General features: G+C 41.9%; 1 protein-coding gene and 1 long non-coding RNA gene across 2 annotated transcripts in view; one reads left to right on the forward strand and one right to left on the reverse strand.

The window, feature by feature from the left end:
* Positions 1–2,027: 2,027 nt before the first annotated feature.
* LOC121033679 (uncharacterized) lies at positions 2,028–11,601 on the forward strand. Its single transcript, XR_005792058.1, has 2 exons — positions 2,028–2,446; positions 11,523–11,601. It is a non-coding gene; the product is annotated as an uncharacterized LOC121033679 (long non-coding RNA).
* Positions 11,602–16,874: 5,273 nt separating this feature from the next.
* The window catches only part of ACAD11 (acyl-CoA dehydrogenase family member 11), a 91,542-nt gene continuing 89,501 nt past the window's right edge, over positions 16,875–18,915 (reverse strand). Inside the window, exons 19-20 of the mRNA XM_040480199.1 lie at positions 17,948–18,057; positions 16,875–17,118 (exon numbers count right to left, since the gene is read on the reverse strand). Of these exons, the coding sequence (XP_040336133.1) occupies positions 17,004–17,118; positions 17,948–18,057 (225 nt within the window). The 3' untranslated portion in view covers positions 16,875–17,003. The remainder of the gene's footprint in view (positions 17,119–17,947; positions 18,058–18,915) is intronic.

Below are 18,915 nucleotides of genomic sequence, written 5' to 3' on the forward strand. Positions count from 1 at the left end.
ACAGAATCTGTAGCAGGCTCCAGGCTCCTAGTTGTCAGCACAGAGCCCGACGTGGGGCTCTGAACCCACGAAGGGCAGGATCATGACATGGGCCAAATTTGGACGCTTAACGGACTGAGCCACCCAGGTGCCCCAGCAATAAGATATTTCTTAATTAAGGTATGTAAATTTATTTTTACATAATGCTGTTGCAAACTTGATATTACAGTTTATTATTATATATTACTATATATATGTTATACTATATATGTTATATATATTATATATGTTATATATAGTATATATGTTATACGATATATGTTATATATAGTATATATATGTTATATATAGTATATATATGTTTATGTTATATATACTATACTATATATGTTATATATAGTATATGTTATACTATATATGTTATATATAGTATATGTTATACTATATATGTTATATATGTTATATATGTTTTATACTATATATGTTATACTATATATGTTATATATACTATATATGTTATATATAGTATATATATGTTATATATATACTATATATACTATATATTGTTATATATACTATATATGTTATGTTATATATATGTTATACTATATATGTTATATATAGTATAATGTAAACATAATTTTTATATACACTAGGAAACCAAAAAATTCATTTGACTCATTTTGTTGTGATGTTCACTTTATTGCAGTGCTCTGGGACTGAACCCCATAATATCTCCAAGGTATGCCTATATCTTTATTGAAGTTGTAAATGTCCTGTCTTTGCCAGTGGAAGCTTCTTCAGCCTGGTTCCTTGAGTCCCCTTTTCTTTCTTTTTTTTCCCCCCTTAATGTGGTAGAGTACACATAACATAAAACTTACTATCTTAACCATTTTAAGTATACAGATAAGTATTATTAGCTATATTGATAATGTGCAATCGATGGTGGTAATAATCGTAAGTACCCAAGTCAGCAATTATAAATAACAATTTTTCTCATTCTATTTAGGATCAGGAATGGGGTAAAACAAACCACCATCCATCTCCAGAACTCTTATCACCTTCTAAAACTGGAAGTTTATACTCATTAACTGATAATTCCTCCTCCCCCTAGCCCCTGGCAACCACCATTCTACTTTCTGTCTCTGTGAGTTTGACTATTCTTTAAAAAACATTTTTTTTAATGTTTATTTTTGAGAGGTGGGGGAGGGGCAGAAAGAGAGGGAGACACAGAATCAGAAGCAGGCTCCAGGCTCTGAGCTGTCAGCACAGAGCCGAACGCGGAGCACGAACCCACAGAGCTCAAGATCATGACCTGAGCTGAAGTCAGACGCTTAACCGACTGAGCTGCCCAGATGCCCCGAGTTTGACTATTCTAAGTATCTCAAGTGGCATCATATAGTGTTTAAATTTTTGTGAATGGCTTATTTCATTTAGCATAGTATCTTTAAGATTTGTTCATATAGCATATGTCAGAATTTCCTTCCTTTTTAAGAAGCTGAATAATAATCCCTTGTATGCACATGCCACATTTTCTTCATCCATCTCTCTATCAATGGACGTTTAGGTTTCCATATTTTAGCTATTGCAAATAATGCCACCATGAACAACTTGATTTTAAAATGGGCAAAGGTCTGAAATAGACATTTCTCCAAGCAAGGCATAGAAATGGCCAATACATACACAAAAATGTGCTGAGTCACTAATCAGGGAAATACACAGGGAATGAGCCCTTTTAGTAAACCTGAGGATTATCACCAGGTGGCTGGAGAATCCCTTTCAGTCCAGAAATTCTGGGATTCCCTTTTCTGATCTTAAATTCCATTATATGATGGAATGTCCCTAAATACCTAGGCTTTACTAATAAATATTTATTTATTTATTTACTTATTTATTTATTTATTTATAGAGAGCACACATGCCCATGTGGGGGCGGTGGAGTGGCAGAAGGAGAGACAATCCCATGCAGTCTCCATGCTCAGCGTGGAGCCCAACGCAGGGCTCAATCCCACGACCCAGGGATCATGATGTGAGCAGAAATCAAGAGCCGGAGGCTCAACAAACTGAGCCACCCAGGCGCACTGGAAAAAAAATACAGGTAAACTTAGTCTATTTCTGGCAACCTATTGACTAGGAATTTAATGGCCTACTTGAGTTTTCAGGAACACATGGCCTCCTATATGGTATAAACACTTCGGGGCACCTGGCTGGCTCAGTGTCTAGAACATGTGACTCTTGTCTCAGGGTCATGAGTTCGAGCCCCACATTGGGTGCAGAAATTACTAAAAAAGTATATAGCACTTACCTTTGACCAGAGGAAGTGTGAGCACAGAATGCAAAGACTCCTTTGAGCTTGTTTACTTATCTATAAAATAATGTTGATAATTCTTAACCCATCGTGAGGACTGAAAATATGTCTGTGAAAGGACTCTGGGAACCATGAGGCATATCGATGGTGGTAATAATCGTAAGTACCCAAGTCAGCAATTATAAATAACAATTTTTCTCATTCTATTTAGGATCAGGAATGGGGTAAAACAAATTCCAACGACTTTAAGGTCTACATAAAATCATTTGTAATTTTTTTATTAGTTTTTGGAAGTAGTTCTGTTGCTAGGGAAGCCCTAACTAAAAAGCAGCTACCGTGGCTCCCATATCAGAGATGCTGTGCTACAGTTTTCAGTCGGCAAGATCATCGGTTTCCCACAGTAAAAATACATTTGTCCCTGAGCCGTGGCTCGTTTGCCAGCAGATGAGGTCCAAGAGGCCAGACCTAGAGAATGACTTAAAAATTTGCTTCCAAGTTGAGAAGAATGCCGGACAACAGAGTGGAATGAAGAGTTGTTTGTGAACTGAAATACTGACCATTACACAGTCAAGCCAATCTCATTGTCATATTGATGAGAGAGCATAAGGCAAGCTGAGGGCAAACTACAGGCTAGCACACCCCAGTCCCCCCAAAAGGGGGGAATATATGTGACATTCCTCAGGTACTCTTGGCTGCCCAAGAACAAAGGAAAGGGAAAAACAGATGGTTAGCTGATAGAGTTCAGAGTCCTGCAGGACAGGAGTCTCCATCAGTTCACAAATATCTTAGTAAATTACAAGAAAAAGGCAATCTTATCAACAGCCTAATCTCCAGAAACTTACAGACTCAGCTTCCTGGAGCCCTAATATCACCCTCTCCTCCACAATGATGTAGGGAACAAAGGCAAGAAGGAAATGGCAGATAAAATTAAATTTCTTTATAACCTGCAGCCCATTGACAAATACTTGAGTCAAATACAGAGTCTGACATTTCTCCAGGAACTCCCTACTGATCCTAATGTTAATGCGACACTAGAGGAAAAACAACCTTAGCTTGACAATAGCAACGCCTCGGGTATCCTAAGAGTCCTCTTTAGCATATCAAAGTCCTTCTAGAAGCCTGCCTTTTGTCTTTTACCCCCCCCCCCCCATCCCCTCCAACTCCATTGGATATAACCAGGTACTCTTTACTACCCCGGTGCAGCTCCTTCTGCCCACGGGTCCTGTCCCTGTCCTTTAATAAAATCACCTTTTTTGCACCAAAGACGCCTCAAGAATTCTTTCTTGGCCATCAGCTCTAAACCTCCCCCTCCCCCCTCACCAATCCAGAACCACATCAGGGCCATCTAGGCTGCAGTCCTGGCCCTCACTGTGTGATCTCTCATCCTTAACACTTCCCTTACAGTGCTGTTCTGTAGCTAAGAGATAATGGATGTAAACACCTGATATAGTGCCAGCCTCTTAGATGGGGTGGTGGTGGTGGGAGAAAACACCAGCTTGGCAGACCCAATCTGCCCTAGTTAGATTTCTGACCCTGGGCATCAGTTTCCTCTCTAAATTGCCTGGGTTGGTCCGTCAGGAGATATTTCACTGTTAGGAATCTAGTGAAAGGTAATATAAGCCCTCTTTACAAAAATGTACAAAAGGACATATTTTTTAAATATTAGAGAACTCAGTCCCACTCTAACCCCGGATAAAAAGCCCAGAGCTGGATAGCTTCTAAGAATTATGTATGATATTGTTTCTTACAAGTAACTGGGTTTATCATGACACAGACTGTCTTTGTCCTCTACTATGGAATCTATCCTAGTCATCAGCGCTTTCCTATTACTAGTTTTTTACTACGTGTGTTTAATATGTTACTCAGCATTTAAAGCAAAAAAACTTCACATCTGAAGTTGATCGTCCACTAACGTCCAGATTGAAGGAATAAAAGGCGAGGCCAGTTTACTGTGGGATCCAGGGCCCCATAAATACAGTAAGTAGGGGTGGCCAGTTTAAAAAGTTTGTTTCTCGGGGCGCCTGGGTGGCTCAGTTAGTTAAGGGTCCAACTTCAGGTCATGATCTCACGGTTCGTGTGTGTGAACCCCAGGTCGGGCTCCGTACTGACAGCTCACAGCCCAGAGCTTGCTTCTGATTCTGTGTCTCCCTCTCTTTCTGCCCCTCCCCAACTCACACTCTGTCTCTCTCTCAAAAATAAATGAACACTAAAAAATTTTTTTAAAAAACACCGTATTTTAAAAAATAAAAAGTTTGTTTTTCCACCAAGCTTACCAAAGATGTGTACATTTTCATCATTTTTACAAAGCCCCAATTTAGGGAAATAATTTAGTAAGAGAAGAGAAAGTACCAGAATTGTTAATGGAAGTCTCAGTTCCTTATACAAATAAGAATCAATGTTTAAGCTTACATTTTTTTTTAACATTGAAAAGGTATATGGTTTGTCTAACAAGATTATGTGGTTACTGGGTGTGAAGAGTTTTCAGTTATTCTCTAGTCTGCGAGGAACGTTCGCCTCACTCCCTGGCCCTTGCCAAGTGGTGATGTCTGTGAGCAGGAAAAGAAGAACCCCATGCCCTCACTTTCTTTATTTCAGGGAAAATTTTATGAAAATGTGACTTGAGTCAGTGAAGGAATGAGTCATTTGTCTTTAAAAAGAAAAGTCATAAGCAAGTAATTCTGCAAATACCTAGTTATGCATAAATTTGGAGAATTAGAGCTTAAGCTCAAACCCCACTCTCACCCTTAAATATTTTGCAGGACTGAGAACAGCCCTCCATGTACATTTATCCAATTTCCAAGACAGGAAATGGGAGCGTCTTTCCTGGCTTTAAATGTGGGAGTTGTCCAGACAGACATCGTTGTCAACCCTGAAATGATCAAGATGAGTTCAGAATATTTATGTACCTCCTGTGTTTAGAGCAGGAAACGTTATCAGGTGCCACAGAGCTGTAGACACCACACCCTTCACTCTTAAGGGGCTCAGCTTGGTCAGACCTTAGATTAAGTGCCAATAAGTACATCCCCCGAGGCAGGATTTTAAGCAGGAGTGAGGCCAAAACAGGAAAGAAAAAGGTAATTTGGAGAAAACAGTGGAGAAAGAAGAGAACATTGGAAAAGAAAGCTATCATATTTAATACCCTTAGAGATAAACAAAAGGAAGCCACTGTAAAAAACATTTTTTTCCCAGAGAAAATCCTGTGTTACAAAAAACAACAACAACAACAACAACAACAAAAAACCAAAAACCCAAACAGCAGAAATGAGAAACAATGGAAGCCCCTGAGAGATAATGTTGCAGAAATTTCCTTAAGAAGCAGAATAAGCAGAAACAGATGGAAATAAAGGACACAAAGTTAAAGTAGGGGATGGCCAGTCCAGGAGGCCCATTATCAAAAAAAAAAAAAACCCAGAAAGCAATAGTAGTTTTAAAAAGGAGATTTGTGTCCCACCAAAATTCCTATGATGAAATCCTAACCCCCAAAGTAATGGTATGAGGAGGTGGTGCCTTTGTCTCCAAAGGTCTCCAAAGGACAAGGTCTTGAAGGTGGTGACCTTATAAAGGGACCCCAGAGAGCTCCCTGGAGCTCTTTCTGCCACGTGAGAACACAGTGAGAAAGCAGCATCTGGAAACCAGAAGCAGGGTCCTCCCTCACTGCTGAATCTGCTGATCCCTTGATCTTAGACTTCCAGCTTCCAAAACTGAAAATTAAGCCACCCAGTTTATGGTATTTTGTTATAGCAGCTTGAGCTGAGTAAGGTGGGTGGAGGACAAAATAAAAAACTCAAAAGTGTCCCCAGAAAGGAAGAGTGTGCCACTGAGTATCCAGTCTAACAGATGAAAATAAACCCTTACAAATGCACATCATTGTGAAATTTTACGATAGGAAACAAGTTCTTATAAACATCCAGGGTATTGCAGGAGAAGGAAAGAACATTTCTTAGAAAGGAGCAAGAATCAGAATAGCACTGGATTTCTCAATAACACTAAAAAAAGACAAAGGGGTGATGCCTTCAAAAATCTAAGGGAAAAGTGATTTCCTAGCCTAGGATTCTAAAGCCAGCCAAACTCCCAGTTAAGTGAGGGGACATCATTTAGACATTATCAAACACACCAGCTCTCAGATTTACTTCCCAGGAAAGTTTTGTAAGAAGGTCCTAAAAGATGTTCTCCCCCAGAGTGGGATAACCAAGAAAGGAAAGGAGGGATTCTCTGAAAGGTCGTGAAAAGAGATGTTGAATCAAGACAAGAGCTGGCACCTGACTTAGAGTACAACCAGCCAAGCCCAACCCAGCCCTGAGCAGGTCAGAGACTCTGGGAACAAATTCTTCAGGAAGATGAAGTCTCTCTGCTTGAACATACTGAGAGGAAGGAGATTGGAGGAGGTGAACAGCAGAAAAATCTCTGTGGTGCGACATGGTGAGGTAAGGTTCTGACTGGTACTTCCATAATGATGGTACCAATATGAGTGTATTAGAGAATGAGAGAATGGATGTGTGTGAGAGTGTATGTATGTTTGGTGGGAAGAGAAGTTGAAAGACAATTGAATCTTCTAAATTCAGAAGTCAATAGATGATGGCTAAAGCAAAAAAACAAGAAAATGAAGGAGTAGCAATATAACAATATAACGAATAGTAGTGTTTTATCAAGGTCATGTTTCCCGAGTGTAATCATTATATAGATAAGTGCCATGATGTCTGCAACTAACTCAAACAGCGGAGAGAGAAGAAAGCAGGCGTGAATCTAGGTGCGGTATATGGATGTGCACCATGCTCCATAAATTTTCTCAAGATGTGAGATATTTTCAAAAAACCTGGGACATCAGTACTAGTACAATTGCATTACTTAGAAGATAGCTATGCTTATCAATTAAAAGTTTTTAAGGGGTGCCTGGGTGGCTCAGTCGGTTGAGTGTCCAACTGTGGCTCAGATCATGATCTGGTGGTTGACGAGTTGGAGCCCCGCATTGGGCTCTGTGCTGATGGCTTGGAGGCTGGAGCCTGCCTCAGGTTCTGTGTCTCCCTCTCTCTCTCTGCCCCCCTCCTACTCATGCTCTGTCTCTCTATGTCTCAAAAATAAATAAACATCAAAAAAATTAAAAAAAAAGTTTTTAAGTGGTTGTGCATGGGATTAGGAGATGAGCGTATTGGAGCATGGGAAGGAGAGAGCGCTGGGCTTCATGACTAGCTTTTTTTTTTTATTTTTTATTTTATTTTTTTTTTATTTTTGGGCCAGAGAGAGACAGAGCATGAACGGGGGAGGGTCAGAGAGAGAGGGAGACACAGAATCGGAAACAGGCTCCAGGCTCCGAGCCATCAGCCCAGAGCCCGACGCGGGGCTCGAACTCACGGACAGCGAGATCGTGACCTGGCTGAAGTCGGACGCTTAACCGACTGCGCCACCCAGGCGCCCCATTCATGACTAGCTTTGAATGGGGATTTAATTTTTTTTTTTTTTAATGTTCGTTTATTTTTCAGAGAGAGAGAGAGAGAGAGCACAAACAGGGGAGAGGCAGATAGAATCCAAAGCAGGCTCCTAACTGTCAGCACAGAGCCTGATGCAGGGCTCGAACTCACAAACTTCGAGATCATGACCTGAGCTGAAGTTGGGTGCCTAACCAGCTGAGCCACCCAGGTGCCCCTAATTTGACTCTTTAACTCTGATATACACACCTTTTATTAAAACCTGAATTTTAGGGGCGCCTGGGTGGCTCAATTGGTTCAATGTCTGATTCATGATTTTGGCTTAGGTCATGATCCTAGGGTCATGGGATCAAGGCCTATGTCAGGTTCTGCACTGAGTGTGAAGCCTGCTTAAGATTCTCTCCCTCTCTTCCCTTCCTCGGCTCATGTGCTCAAACTCTCTCTCCCAAATCAAAACAAAAAACAAAAAAAAGGCTGAATTAAAAAATATCAATGCATATTAAGGGAAATTTTAAAATCAGCAAAACCAAAACTTTATAAAAGCAGCTTTTGTACATACAAACAATGGTAGAAAAAATACTGTCTGCTACAACAAAAAGAAACACTAAATATTTAGGCACAGCCTTAACAGGAGATGTGCTAGATTTACCTGATGTCTGTCTGACCCTCTACTGAACGGCATAAAGGAATTCTTGAACAGAAAGACACATCTTCTTCCTGGTAGGATGATTGATTAGTGTAGAAGTGTCACTTGTCCCTAAAGTAAACTTAATGCAATCTCCAAGTCCCAACAAAATGATTTGATGGCCTGTTTGTAAGAAAACTATAGAAATATGTGAAAGAAATGGCTAAGGACTTCCTCAACCAGATTTGAAAGGTACAGAAAATTAAAACTGTGAACAAAAGGCCAACTGAAACAGTCCTAGGAGGAAACCCCGTATCTGCCGCACGGCTATAGCCTGTGGACAGTGAGATCTAGGGACAGAGTCTCAGCCTGGCCACTGCTGCCCAGAGACTGCTGAGTCTGAGCCCCTGTCCATCTGTCGCACCCACTCTGGACATGGCACATCCGGTCATGGATTCAAATGACCTGCTGCAGAAGGCCATTCTGGCCGAGCAGGCCGAGCGATATGATGACCTGACAGCCGGCATGAAGTCTGTAGCCAAGGAGGAGAGGAATCTTCTCTCAGTTGAGAGAGGGCAGAGGGGGCTCGATCTCACAACCACGGGATCATGACCTGAGCCGAAACCAAGAGTTGGATACTAAACCGACTGGGCCACCCAGGTGCCCCAACTTTTTACTTTTTTTAATGTGGCACTAGAAAATTTTTAATCATGTGGCTTGAATTCTGTTTCTCTTCCCTCTTCCTTTTTGAGGATAGGCTGCAGGTGGAAGTGTAACCTGAGTTTGGCCAACCAGAGTCTCCCCTGTGCCCAAGCAAGCACAGCCAGGACAGAGGAAGGGAAGCCACAGCTGGGGTGCTCCTCCAGATGTCTCAGTCTCCCAGGTCCACACCCACCGAATAGGTTCCCTTTTTGCTCGCATTAGCCAGTCTCTTCCTGGTGTTTACAGTCAAACACGCTAACGGACTTGATCAGGAAGCGGTCCCTGGTGTATCTTGTTACCACCAAAGTCACTCAATTGCTGGGGCAGTTGAGTCTTTATCAAGCTCTGCAGGGGATTGTGATGCTTAGCTAGAGTTGAGAAGCTTAGCTTTAGGTCTTTTAAAAAGCATCTGTATGTCCAGGGAGCAACCATGAGCCTATGTTATCACAGTTCTGATTTAGAGGTTAAAGGAACTGCCTGGGATCCCTGCCCTCCTGCAGCTGGAAGAATTCCATGCATTTAACAAGTATTCATTGAGAACCTGCTATGCATGCTCCAAGCATTGTCCTACACAATAAGGATAGAGCAGTGAGCAAAACAGACAAAAACCTCTCTCTGCTAAAGCATGCTATTTAGTGGGGGAAGCAGGGACAATAAGCCAAATTAAAAAAAAAAAAAGATTATGTGGTGAAAGTTCTAAGAAGAAAACCCAACCAACCAGGGAAGGGGATAAGGAGTGTGTGTGTGTGTGTGTGTGTGTGTGTGTGTGTGTGTGTGGGAAGGGCTTAGAAATTTAGATGGGATGGGGTGCCAAGGTGGCTCAGTCCGTTGCATCCGACTCTTGACTTCGGCTCAGGTCATGATCTCACAGTTCTTGAATTTGAGCCCTGTATCAGACTCTGTGCTGGCAGCATGGAGCCTGCTTGGGATTCTGTCTCCCTCTCTCTCTCTCTGCCCCTCCCCTGCTTGCTCTCTCCCTCTGTCAAAATAAATAAAAATAAACTTAAAAAAAAAAAAAAAGAAATTTAGATGGGATGATCACAGAAGGAAAACGAAGAATGTCATGTTTTCAGGAAAAGAGCAAGCCTTGACAATGTGGGCTAGGGAAGTGCTTTCTAGGTAAATAGAGAAGCAAGTGCAAAGACCTTGAGGTAGAACCTTGGGCTTGAAGATGACCTCAAGTTCCTGAATTGGGCTACTCCCAGCCTGTGAGGCCGAGGCTGCTCAAGATTTCTGGGTGCTGGAAGCTGCCACTGAGGAGAAGGGGTGGGCAGGACTAGGTGCTCCCAAAGGATGAAAGGAGGGGAATGGTGGGGTCAGAGTTCTGTGCATGGAGTTGGAGAGACTGTGGCCTTAATGACTTTTTCTACCTTGTGTAACTTGGTGTGTCATTTCAGAATTTGCATTCACTCTTGTCACCTTAAGGAATCTAGAGAGAATTTGGAGAAGTAAGCAAGCTTCTATAGCAGATCCCGCCTATGGCCAGAGGGCTGCCCTACTACATATACCCAGTGTCCTCCTTGCTGAAGAGGGAATCTCAGAGTCTCACTGGAGGCACCATGCAGGAGCTAGGGTGGCTTTGATCCCTAACCAGGAGCACCTTATTTCCAATGTACCATCTAACTCTGGGCAGCACGTGGAGATGGGCAGTTGAGGTCCACACCTGTCTGTCTGTCCAAGTGGACTGGGCATATGTACCAAGGGACAGATAGCCTGCTAATAGTTGGGTTTTGATTTTTTTCTTATTGCATGCAAATAATCAATAAAACTAGAGTAGCCTAATTTCCCAGGAGTAGATGGAGAACTTTCCCTCCTACACCAGGAGGAAAGTTTTGAATGGGAGAAAACCCAGGAAGCCTCTTTTTCCACACTCTTTTCTCATGAGAGGACCCTATAATAAGAAACAAATATTTCTAACTTAAAAAAATCAAGGATACTGGAGAAACAGCAGAAGGCCAATGAGCCTGGTGTGGGGTAAGGGAAAAAATGGTAGCAACTGAGGTCAGAGGTAAGGGCGGGGGGGGTGGGGGGTGGGGGGGGGAAGAGGCATCTGCAGTCTCCATCTTCTCCCATTTAAAAAGTGAAACATGACTTTTCACCCAGGTGGTATCAGCCATCAGCCCAGTGGCTGAAAGGGTGCTTGCTGCTAAGGTACTGTCCTGAGAGAGAGGCAGAACTCTGGGATAATCACCCTTTATTTGGATAATCACCCTTTGTTTATTCAGGTAGTTTTGGTGAAGATAAGGTTGAGAAAAGTCCTTATTTCATGGAGCTTATCACAATCAGACACTTAGACTAGAATGTGTGTGGATTTTCTTCATGACAATGAGAAATACTGAAAAAAAGAGAAATAAAAATATTGTGGCAGGATCACAGACCCTAAATGCTCTTTGCCCTGAATTAAGTGAGGATACTTCCCAGAATCCTGTTTATCTGGAAACTTGGAAATTCTAGTGATCACCAGCAGTGGTTTTATTTTTCTTAGGACTCCCGACTTCCCTTTGAACTGAGAGTTGGTCACAGCACTCTGGCTGATTAGATTGGATTAGAAAGCAGGAAAACTTCAAAAGTTAAGTGTGTGCATTCCTTTGGATTGTCAAATACTCATCAAACATTATTTCATCACCTGATTTGCCCAAACAGCTGTGCACCGCCCACTGCTGGGACACCGATGTCCTCTCCACCTACCCATAACCCATTCTGGGGCTGTGTTCGTGGGCCAGAGCTTAAATTTCTGCTCTGATCTGTTTGCAGATCTATAAATAAATGTTTTGCCCTATCATCAGTTGCAAATCAGGGATCATCCGTGCTCATTCATTCATTCATTCATTCATACTTTTGAGTACTTAATGGAGGCCAGGCATGGTTCTAGGGACTGAGGGGAACCCCAGTGTATAAAATAGGTAAAGTAAGTGACTATAGGAGGGGAAAACTGGGGTTACATGTGTGCGAGCATGTCATAAATAAGTAGACACGAAACAGGTGTTAGGTCCTGTGAGAAGAGAACGGCAGAGAGGTGGAGAATGACAAAGCAGGTGCTGCTAACTTGTTTGCTAGGGTGACTTTTGAATAGGCATCTGGAAATCTCAGGGTAGAACTTTTCAGGCAGAGAAAACATTAAGAACCAAGCGTCAGAGGTCTGGCTGGGGTTGCATGTTGGAATAGCAGATAGGAGGCCAGGATGGAGGGAGGGAGCCTAGGGCATGAGTTCAAATGGTGTCAGGGGACGAGCTCAGATGAGTGCTTGTAGGTCATGGCAAGGACTCTAGATTTTATTCTAAGTGAGATGCAAAGCCACTGAAAAATTTTGAAAGGGTCATGCTGGCTGCTGTGAGAACAAACTAGAAGCCCAATCAGGAGGCTATCACAGTAATTCAGGCAAAAGAAATGGTGGAAAAAGACATGCAACAAACACTGGCCCAGAGCGCTAATAGGAAGGAGCCTGCTGATTGGTCTGCACCCCCTGTATTCTCCTTGCGGAGGGATCATCAAATGTCTGAGGAGAAGCCTGGTCAAGGATACCTGGCTTGATTGAAACAGGGCATTTGTTCATAGCAGACATTTTCTTTAAAAAATTTAAAAAAAAAATTTTTTTTTTTTTAACGTTTATTTATTTTTGAGACAGAGACAGAGCATGAACGGGGGAAGGTCAGAGAGAGGGAGACACAGAATCTGAAACAGGCTCAGGGCTCTGAGCTGTCAGCACAGAGCCCAACGCGGGGCTGGAACCCACAGACCTTGAGATCATGACCTGAGCTGAAGTCGGCTGCTCAACCGACTGAGCCACCCAGGTGCCCCCAAATTTTTTTTTTAATATTTATTTTTGAGGAAGAGAGACAGAGAGATAGTTAGTATGAGTGGGGGAGGGGCAGAGAGAGAGGGAGGCACAGAATCCAAAGCAGGATCCAGGCTCTGAGCTGTCAGCACAGAGCCAGATGTGGGGCTTGAACTCAAAAACTGTGAGATCATGATCTGAACCCAAGTTGGACGTTTGAGCCACCCAGGTGCCCCATAGCAGACATTTTCTTTTTTTTTTTTTTCCAGACATTTTCTTAAATACATTTCACTTTATAATATCCTTTAAGACCTTTACTAATTTGAATACCTTCAGAAGCCTGGGTAAAAAAATGCCTGCCTTCTGAACTTCTCAGAAACTGTTGTAGCTTAATTCACGAAAGGACGAAAAACGTGGTTGTTTTGTTTTGGCTTTTTTGCAAGCCCTATCAACCTATTAAAATATCTACATGCCGCTGTGGACTTTGCTGTTTTCACCTACTTTAGTTCTCTTGGACAGAAAGTGAGTATGGAAAGAGCTGGGGTGATGCAGTCTTCGGGGAAGCCTCCGTAAGTAATCGCAGTTTGATGAGGAAATCTACTTGTCCACAAACTTTCTGCTGTATGTTTTGAGGGTAAAATATCAACCACCAAAGAGATCCTTAACTGGCCACTCCCCTGGACAAGCACTGCTACACCTTGCGTGACCACTTTTGCATGGAGCCTCCTGGGAACTTCCCTGGCAGGCTGTCCCCGAGGTCCCTCCTCCCCTCGGCTGACCACATGCAGATCTTGGAGAGGTCATGACGTCCGGCACTGCCTGGTGAGCGCTCCTCCTTCCCTGCCATGTGGTTATTATGGAGGGCAACTTCTCATTTCGAACACCGAACACCATGGCATGGCAAAGCTGGCTGACTGCCCCTGGGCATACGGCCACAAGGCAACTCCCAGGGACAGCCTGAGGACGTCCTAGAAATGGCTCTGAGTTTCCATGCTGAGTCACCATGGCTGAGGCAAAGTCTCCCTCGATCTTTTCATTCTTTGGAGACTATAATTTTCCTTTTCAAAACAACCCTTACCATTCTTTATAATATTTTATCTAAATAAATGAATGGTAGGGGAGAGAAGTGAATATGGATCACATGGAGTGACTTGGCTTAGGGATGGTTGTGTTCATGACAGACATAAGTAAAAATAGATGAGCTAAGTCAACCACCAATTGAGACCATTTTCTTCAAAGGCATAGGAAAAAATTATCACAAAATTGTAAGTACCAGACATAAACCTTTAATTTTTTTTAAGTGTATTTATTTTGAGAGAGTGAGAGTACACGTGTGCACATGGGGCGGACGGAGAATCCCAAGCAGGCTCTGTCCGCACTGTCAGCACAGAGCCCACCACAGGGCTCGATCTCACAAACCCTGAGATCATGACCTGAGCCAAAATCAAAAGTCAGATGCTTAACTGACTGAGCCACCCAGGCACCCCAATCCTGATTTCTTCTAAGTGACATTTAAAACTAGAAATAAGATTCGATAGCTTGGGTTATTTTATCTCCTTCACATGAGGATATCTTATAAAATATTGTGGTTCAGAATATCCAAGTGCTTCTACATGGCTTTAGTGATGGTCACAATGAATGCTCAGAAGGCAAGGATTGAAGTTAATCCCCTGCACAGAAAGAAAAACTGAGGTGTAGAGAGGTTAAGGCTCAAAGGCAAATGTTTAGGAGGCCCATGTGACACACAAGAATCAGAGCCAGGTCTTTGTTAAATGCCTGCTCCCCACTCCAAGAAGGCATTTAAATAATCTCTGGACATCAATAAATGTTTGTGATGTGTATGCTCATATAACAGAGTTTTAAAGTTTTTAGAAATAAAAATACTTTCATTTGAAAATTTAAACTTTTACCAATATTCCAGTGGCATCAAAAGGTAACAAGAAACAGGTGAAATTGATTTTAATAACATTTTACTTCAGTCACAGGCATACCTTAGAGATGCGGTGGGACTGGTTGCAGACCACAATAAAGTGAATGTGACAATAAAGCAAGTCAAAGGAATTTTCTGGTTTCCCAGGGCATGTACACTATACTCCATTAAGTATGCAATGGCATTGTCTAAAACTCAGTGGACACACCTTTATTAAAAATATTTTAGGGGGGCACCTGAGTGGCTCAGTCAGTGGAGCAAGTGACTTTTGATCTCAGGGATGTGAGTTCGAGCCTGACAATGGATGTAGGGATTACTGAAAAGCAAAATCTTTAAAAAAAAATACTTAATTGCTAAAAAATGCTAACCATCATCTGAGCTTTCACCGAGTCACAATATTTTTGCTGGAGGAGATTCTTGCCTCTATGTTGGTGGCTGTTAACTGCTCGGGATGGGGATTGCTGAAGGTTGGGGTGGCTGGGAAATTCCTTAAAGTAAGACAACACAGTGAAATTTGCTGCATTTTTCTCATGAACTATTTCTCTGTAGTCTGTGATGCTATTTGGTAGCATTTTACCTGCGGAACTTCAGAATTGGAGTCAAATCTTTGAAATCCTGCTGCTGCTTTATCAACTAAGTTTATGTGGTATTTTAAGTCTTTTTTTTTTTTTTTTATCATTTCAAAAATCTTCCCCAGGAGTAGATTCCATCTCAAGAAACCACTTTCTTTGCTCATCCATAAGAAGTGAGTCCTAGGGGGGCGCCTGGGTGGCTCAGTCGGTTAAGCGGCCGACTTTGGCTCAGGTCACGATCTCACACTCCGTGAGTTCGAGCCCCATGTCGGGCTCTGTGCTGACCGCTCAGAGCCTGGAGCCTGTTTCCGATTCTGTGTCTCCCTCTCTCTGACCCTCCCTCATTCATGCTCTGTCTCCCTCTGTCTCAAAAATAAACGTTAAAAAAAATTAAAAAAAAAAAGTGAGTCCTCATCCATTCAAGTTCTATTGAGATTGCAGTTCAATATAATAATAAAACATTTGTAATATTGTGAGAATTACCAAAATGTGGCAGAGACACAAAGTGAGCAAATGCTGTTGGAAAAATGGTGCCGACTGACTTGCTTGACCACAGGGCTGCCACAAATCCGCAATTTTAAGAAGTGTAAAAAGTGAAGCACGATAAAACAAGGTATGCCTTATATCTACATTTTATTTCAATATGTAATCACAACTTAAAAAGTATTAATGAGGGATTTTACCTTTTTTTTTCATAGTAAGTCTTTAAAATTTGGTATTTTACAGTGACTCTGTTTCCTACTTTGGATTCTAAATTTTCAACTAAAATACTTCCTCCGTGTTTAGATTTCATAAAATTTACATTTGAAAAAGTAAATTCACATACCCAAGTTATTATAGGCATACTTAAAAGTTTTCCAGTAACTAAGAATCAATAGTTAATTAAACTTTAAAAAACCTGAAGTTCCTCAGTGGCACTCGGTATAATTCAAGTGCTCAAGAGTTCCATGTGGCCAGTGGCCGCTATATTGGGCAACACTGATTTAAAAAGCTGCAAGAATGTTTGCTTAGGATTTGATATTAACAGAATGGCATTCAGAGCAGACGGTTTTTAATCTCTCAAAACTAACTTACTTTCTTGTAGCTTCACCTATCCACTCTTCTCATCAACAGAATTAAAAATTTTCTTAATTACATTTTCTTATAATATGCCATGTTTTCTAGTAAGGTTTAAACTGTATTCAGATTTTATGTATAAATGTTTTCTGTTGAATTATGAAGAGGCTTATCTGCATTAAATGACTCCTGCAGCTCTCTCCAGTGCAAACACTGTAATACTAAAAGTGTTAACCCATTCCCTAAACCCAGTGTTAAAAACGACACCAATATGTTTTTTACAGAACAGTGACTCCTTGGATATTTATTTAAATGGAACAATTTCTGAGAATCCAAAGGTGAAAATATTTTTATGCCTATGCAGTTTACTTCATTATCTCTTTACAAGCTGAATGTTTTAAAAATAAATGCTGATTGCTTAGGTGATAGACTGAATGATGGCAGCTATACAATTTCTTATTTAACTTAAACCTGTGTGACCCTTTAAATGATAAGACCCACTGATCAAAACAGATGCTCAAATCTTTACTGAAAACGAGCAATTAATCCTGTGCTCAAACTGGTGCAAAAACAGAATGAGGTGCAAATGCTGGAGCTCGAGAAGTCTGTCTGGAGGTGAGATGCCGCTGCCTCCTACACCTTGGACCTCATGTCTCTGGCCTGGTCCCGCAGCTCCAGTGCCGCGATCGCGGAGAGGTGGACTTCATCGGGCCCATCTGCTATGCGCAGAGCTCGTGTTAGGGCATACCTGGAAAAACAAAAAGCGCAGGGATGGCAGGAGTTATCAAAGAGAAACCTGCTACTTTAATGTCAGTCACTCTGATTCTAAGCCAGGACTATTCATTTTTGAAATCTTGCCAAGACGGTGATGAGAAAAAGCACAAAGAAAATCAAGGAAAGTAAGCCCAAGGGCTTGGAAATGCCATTTAAAGTTCTCGCCCTGGGAAGAGGAATCTTAAGTGGCCCAGTGCAATGGGCTTAATCTCAGTCTTGGTTTGCTTTAGGGTTCTAGAAGTTGCTAGACCTAAGAGATACCTCAGGTAAGCCACAGGCAGTGAAGTTAAATATGTACCACTTCTATATGTTTAGTTCTTTCTTATGGTTAAAGATTTCTGGGAAAAACTGGTGGGGCACCAGATTCTCCAGTGTGCGAAAGAAGGTGGCACGGGGCTGCGAGGTGACAGGCAATGGAGAGTGTTCCTCGGCTCCCAGCCACCAGAATCTGGACCTGAGATGGTCGCTGGCCTGAGGCATCCCTGCGGACGTGGCAAACAGACCTAAGGACATACTTACGCCCAGCTCTGGGCTCCCTTTGCCATCTGTGATCCTGTGTGATCCTACTGGTTTCAGGGTGAACCCCTATGCCATTTCTTCGCTAGTCCACGAGCCCCAATGTGCCCAGTGAAATAATTGTGATCCTAAGAGCAACCATTGCACCTATATTACACCTCACTTAGCTTTGAACTATACTTTTAGTGTCTGTATTTTCTTCTTAAACAGTGTCGAGGCAGCTATAGATTTCTAGTCCCATTCCAAGCCTGTCAGATGAAGACAATTACTAAGTGACATCTACTCACATGGTAGCCAGAGGGTAGTCCTGGGAAACACCTGCGCCTCCACACACTTGGATCGCCCGGTCAATAATTTTGCAGACGGCCCGAGGGGCAGCCACTTTAATCATTGCAATCTGCATAAGCAAGATATAAGAAGGTTTCTCTCTTCGACAATACACAATGTGGCAGAATTTTATATAATCTGTATTTTCTTTGTGAAATGAGACAAGGGAACTTTCCCACATTAATTCATCACTGAAACAGGATCTTTGTTGGCATCCATCAAAGAGATCCGTTGTAATGCCACTAATGGCCATATTGCAATCAATACATTCTGGAATGAGAGATCTTTTCCAAATCATATTTTATTATTTATAACTTGTTTCCAAAAGGATTTAAGGCAGCTGATAAATCACATTCATCACCTTAGGGATCATAAAAAAATTCAAGGGGCACCTGCTCGGCTCAGAGCATGCAACTCTAAATCTCAGGGTTGTGAGTTCAAGCCCCATGTTGGGTGTGGAGCCTACTTAAAAAAAAAAAGTTAAAAAAAAAAAAAGAATTCAAGAGCCTTCACTAATGAGTTCTCTTTTACCAATTTTATTGGCTTTTAGAATTAAACGATCACGTTCTCACTCCATGTAAGCCAGAAACATAAAGCAGGGAATGAAAGGAGTCTCTTATGAAACATTCACTATGTGGTAGCAAAGTGCTACACATTCTATGTCATCTTTGCCACTCTTCGCTAAACCCTAGGCCACAGGCAAAAAGATCAGATACTTTGCCCAAGGCCACATGGCTAGCAGAAAGTTACATACCGCGTACAATTCCAAGTCTGTGTAGTCTAGCATTTCCCTCTTCCTTGTTGCATCTCAAGAATACTGAAGATATTCTGCACCCTGAAAATCATTCCCTAAAACAGGCAAGTGAAAGGAAAACTAGCAAGTGACCTGTATCTATAATCTTGGAAACCAAAATCACATGGAAACCTC

This window comes from Herpailurus yagouaroundi, unplaced genomic scaffold (genome assembly GCF_014898765.1).
Source record: "Herpailurus yagouaroundi ecotype Mexico unplaced genomic scaffold, PumYag 159, whole genome shotgun sequence".
NCBI lineage: Eukaryota > Metazoa > Chordata > Mammalia > Carnivora > Felidae > Herpailurus > Herpailurus yagouaroundi.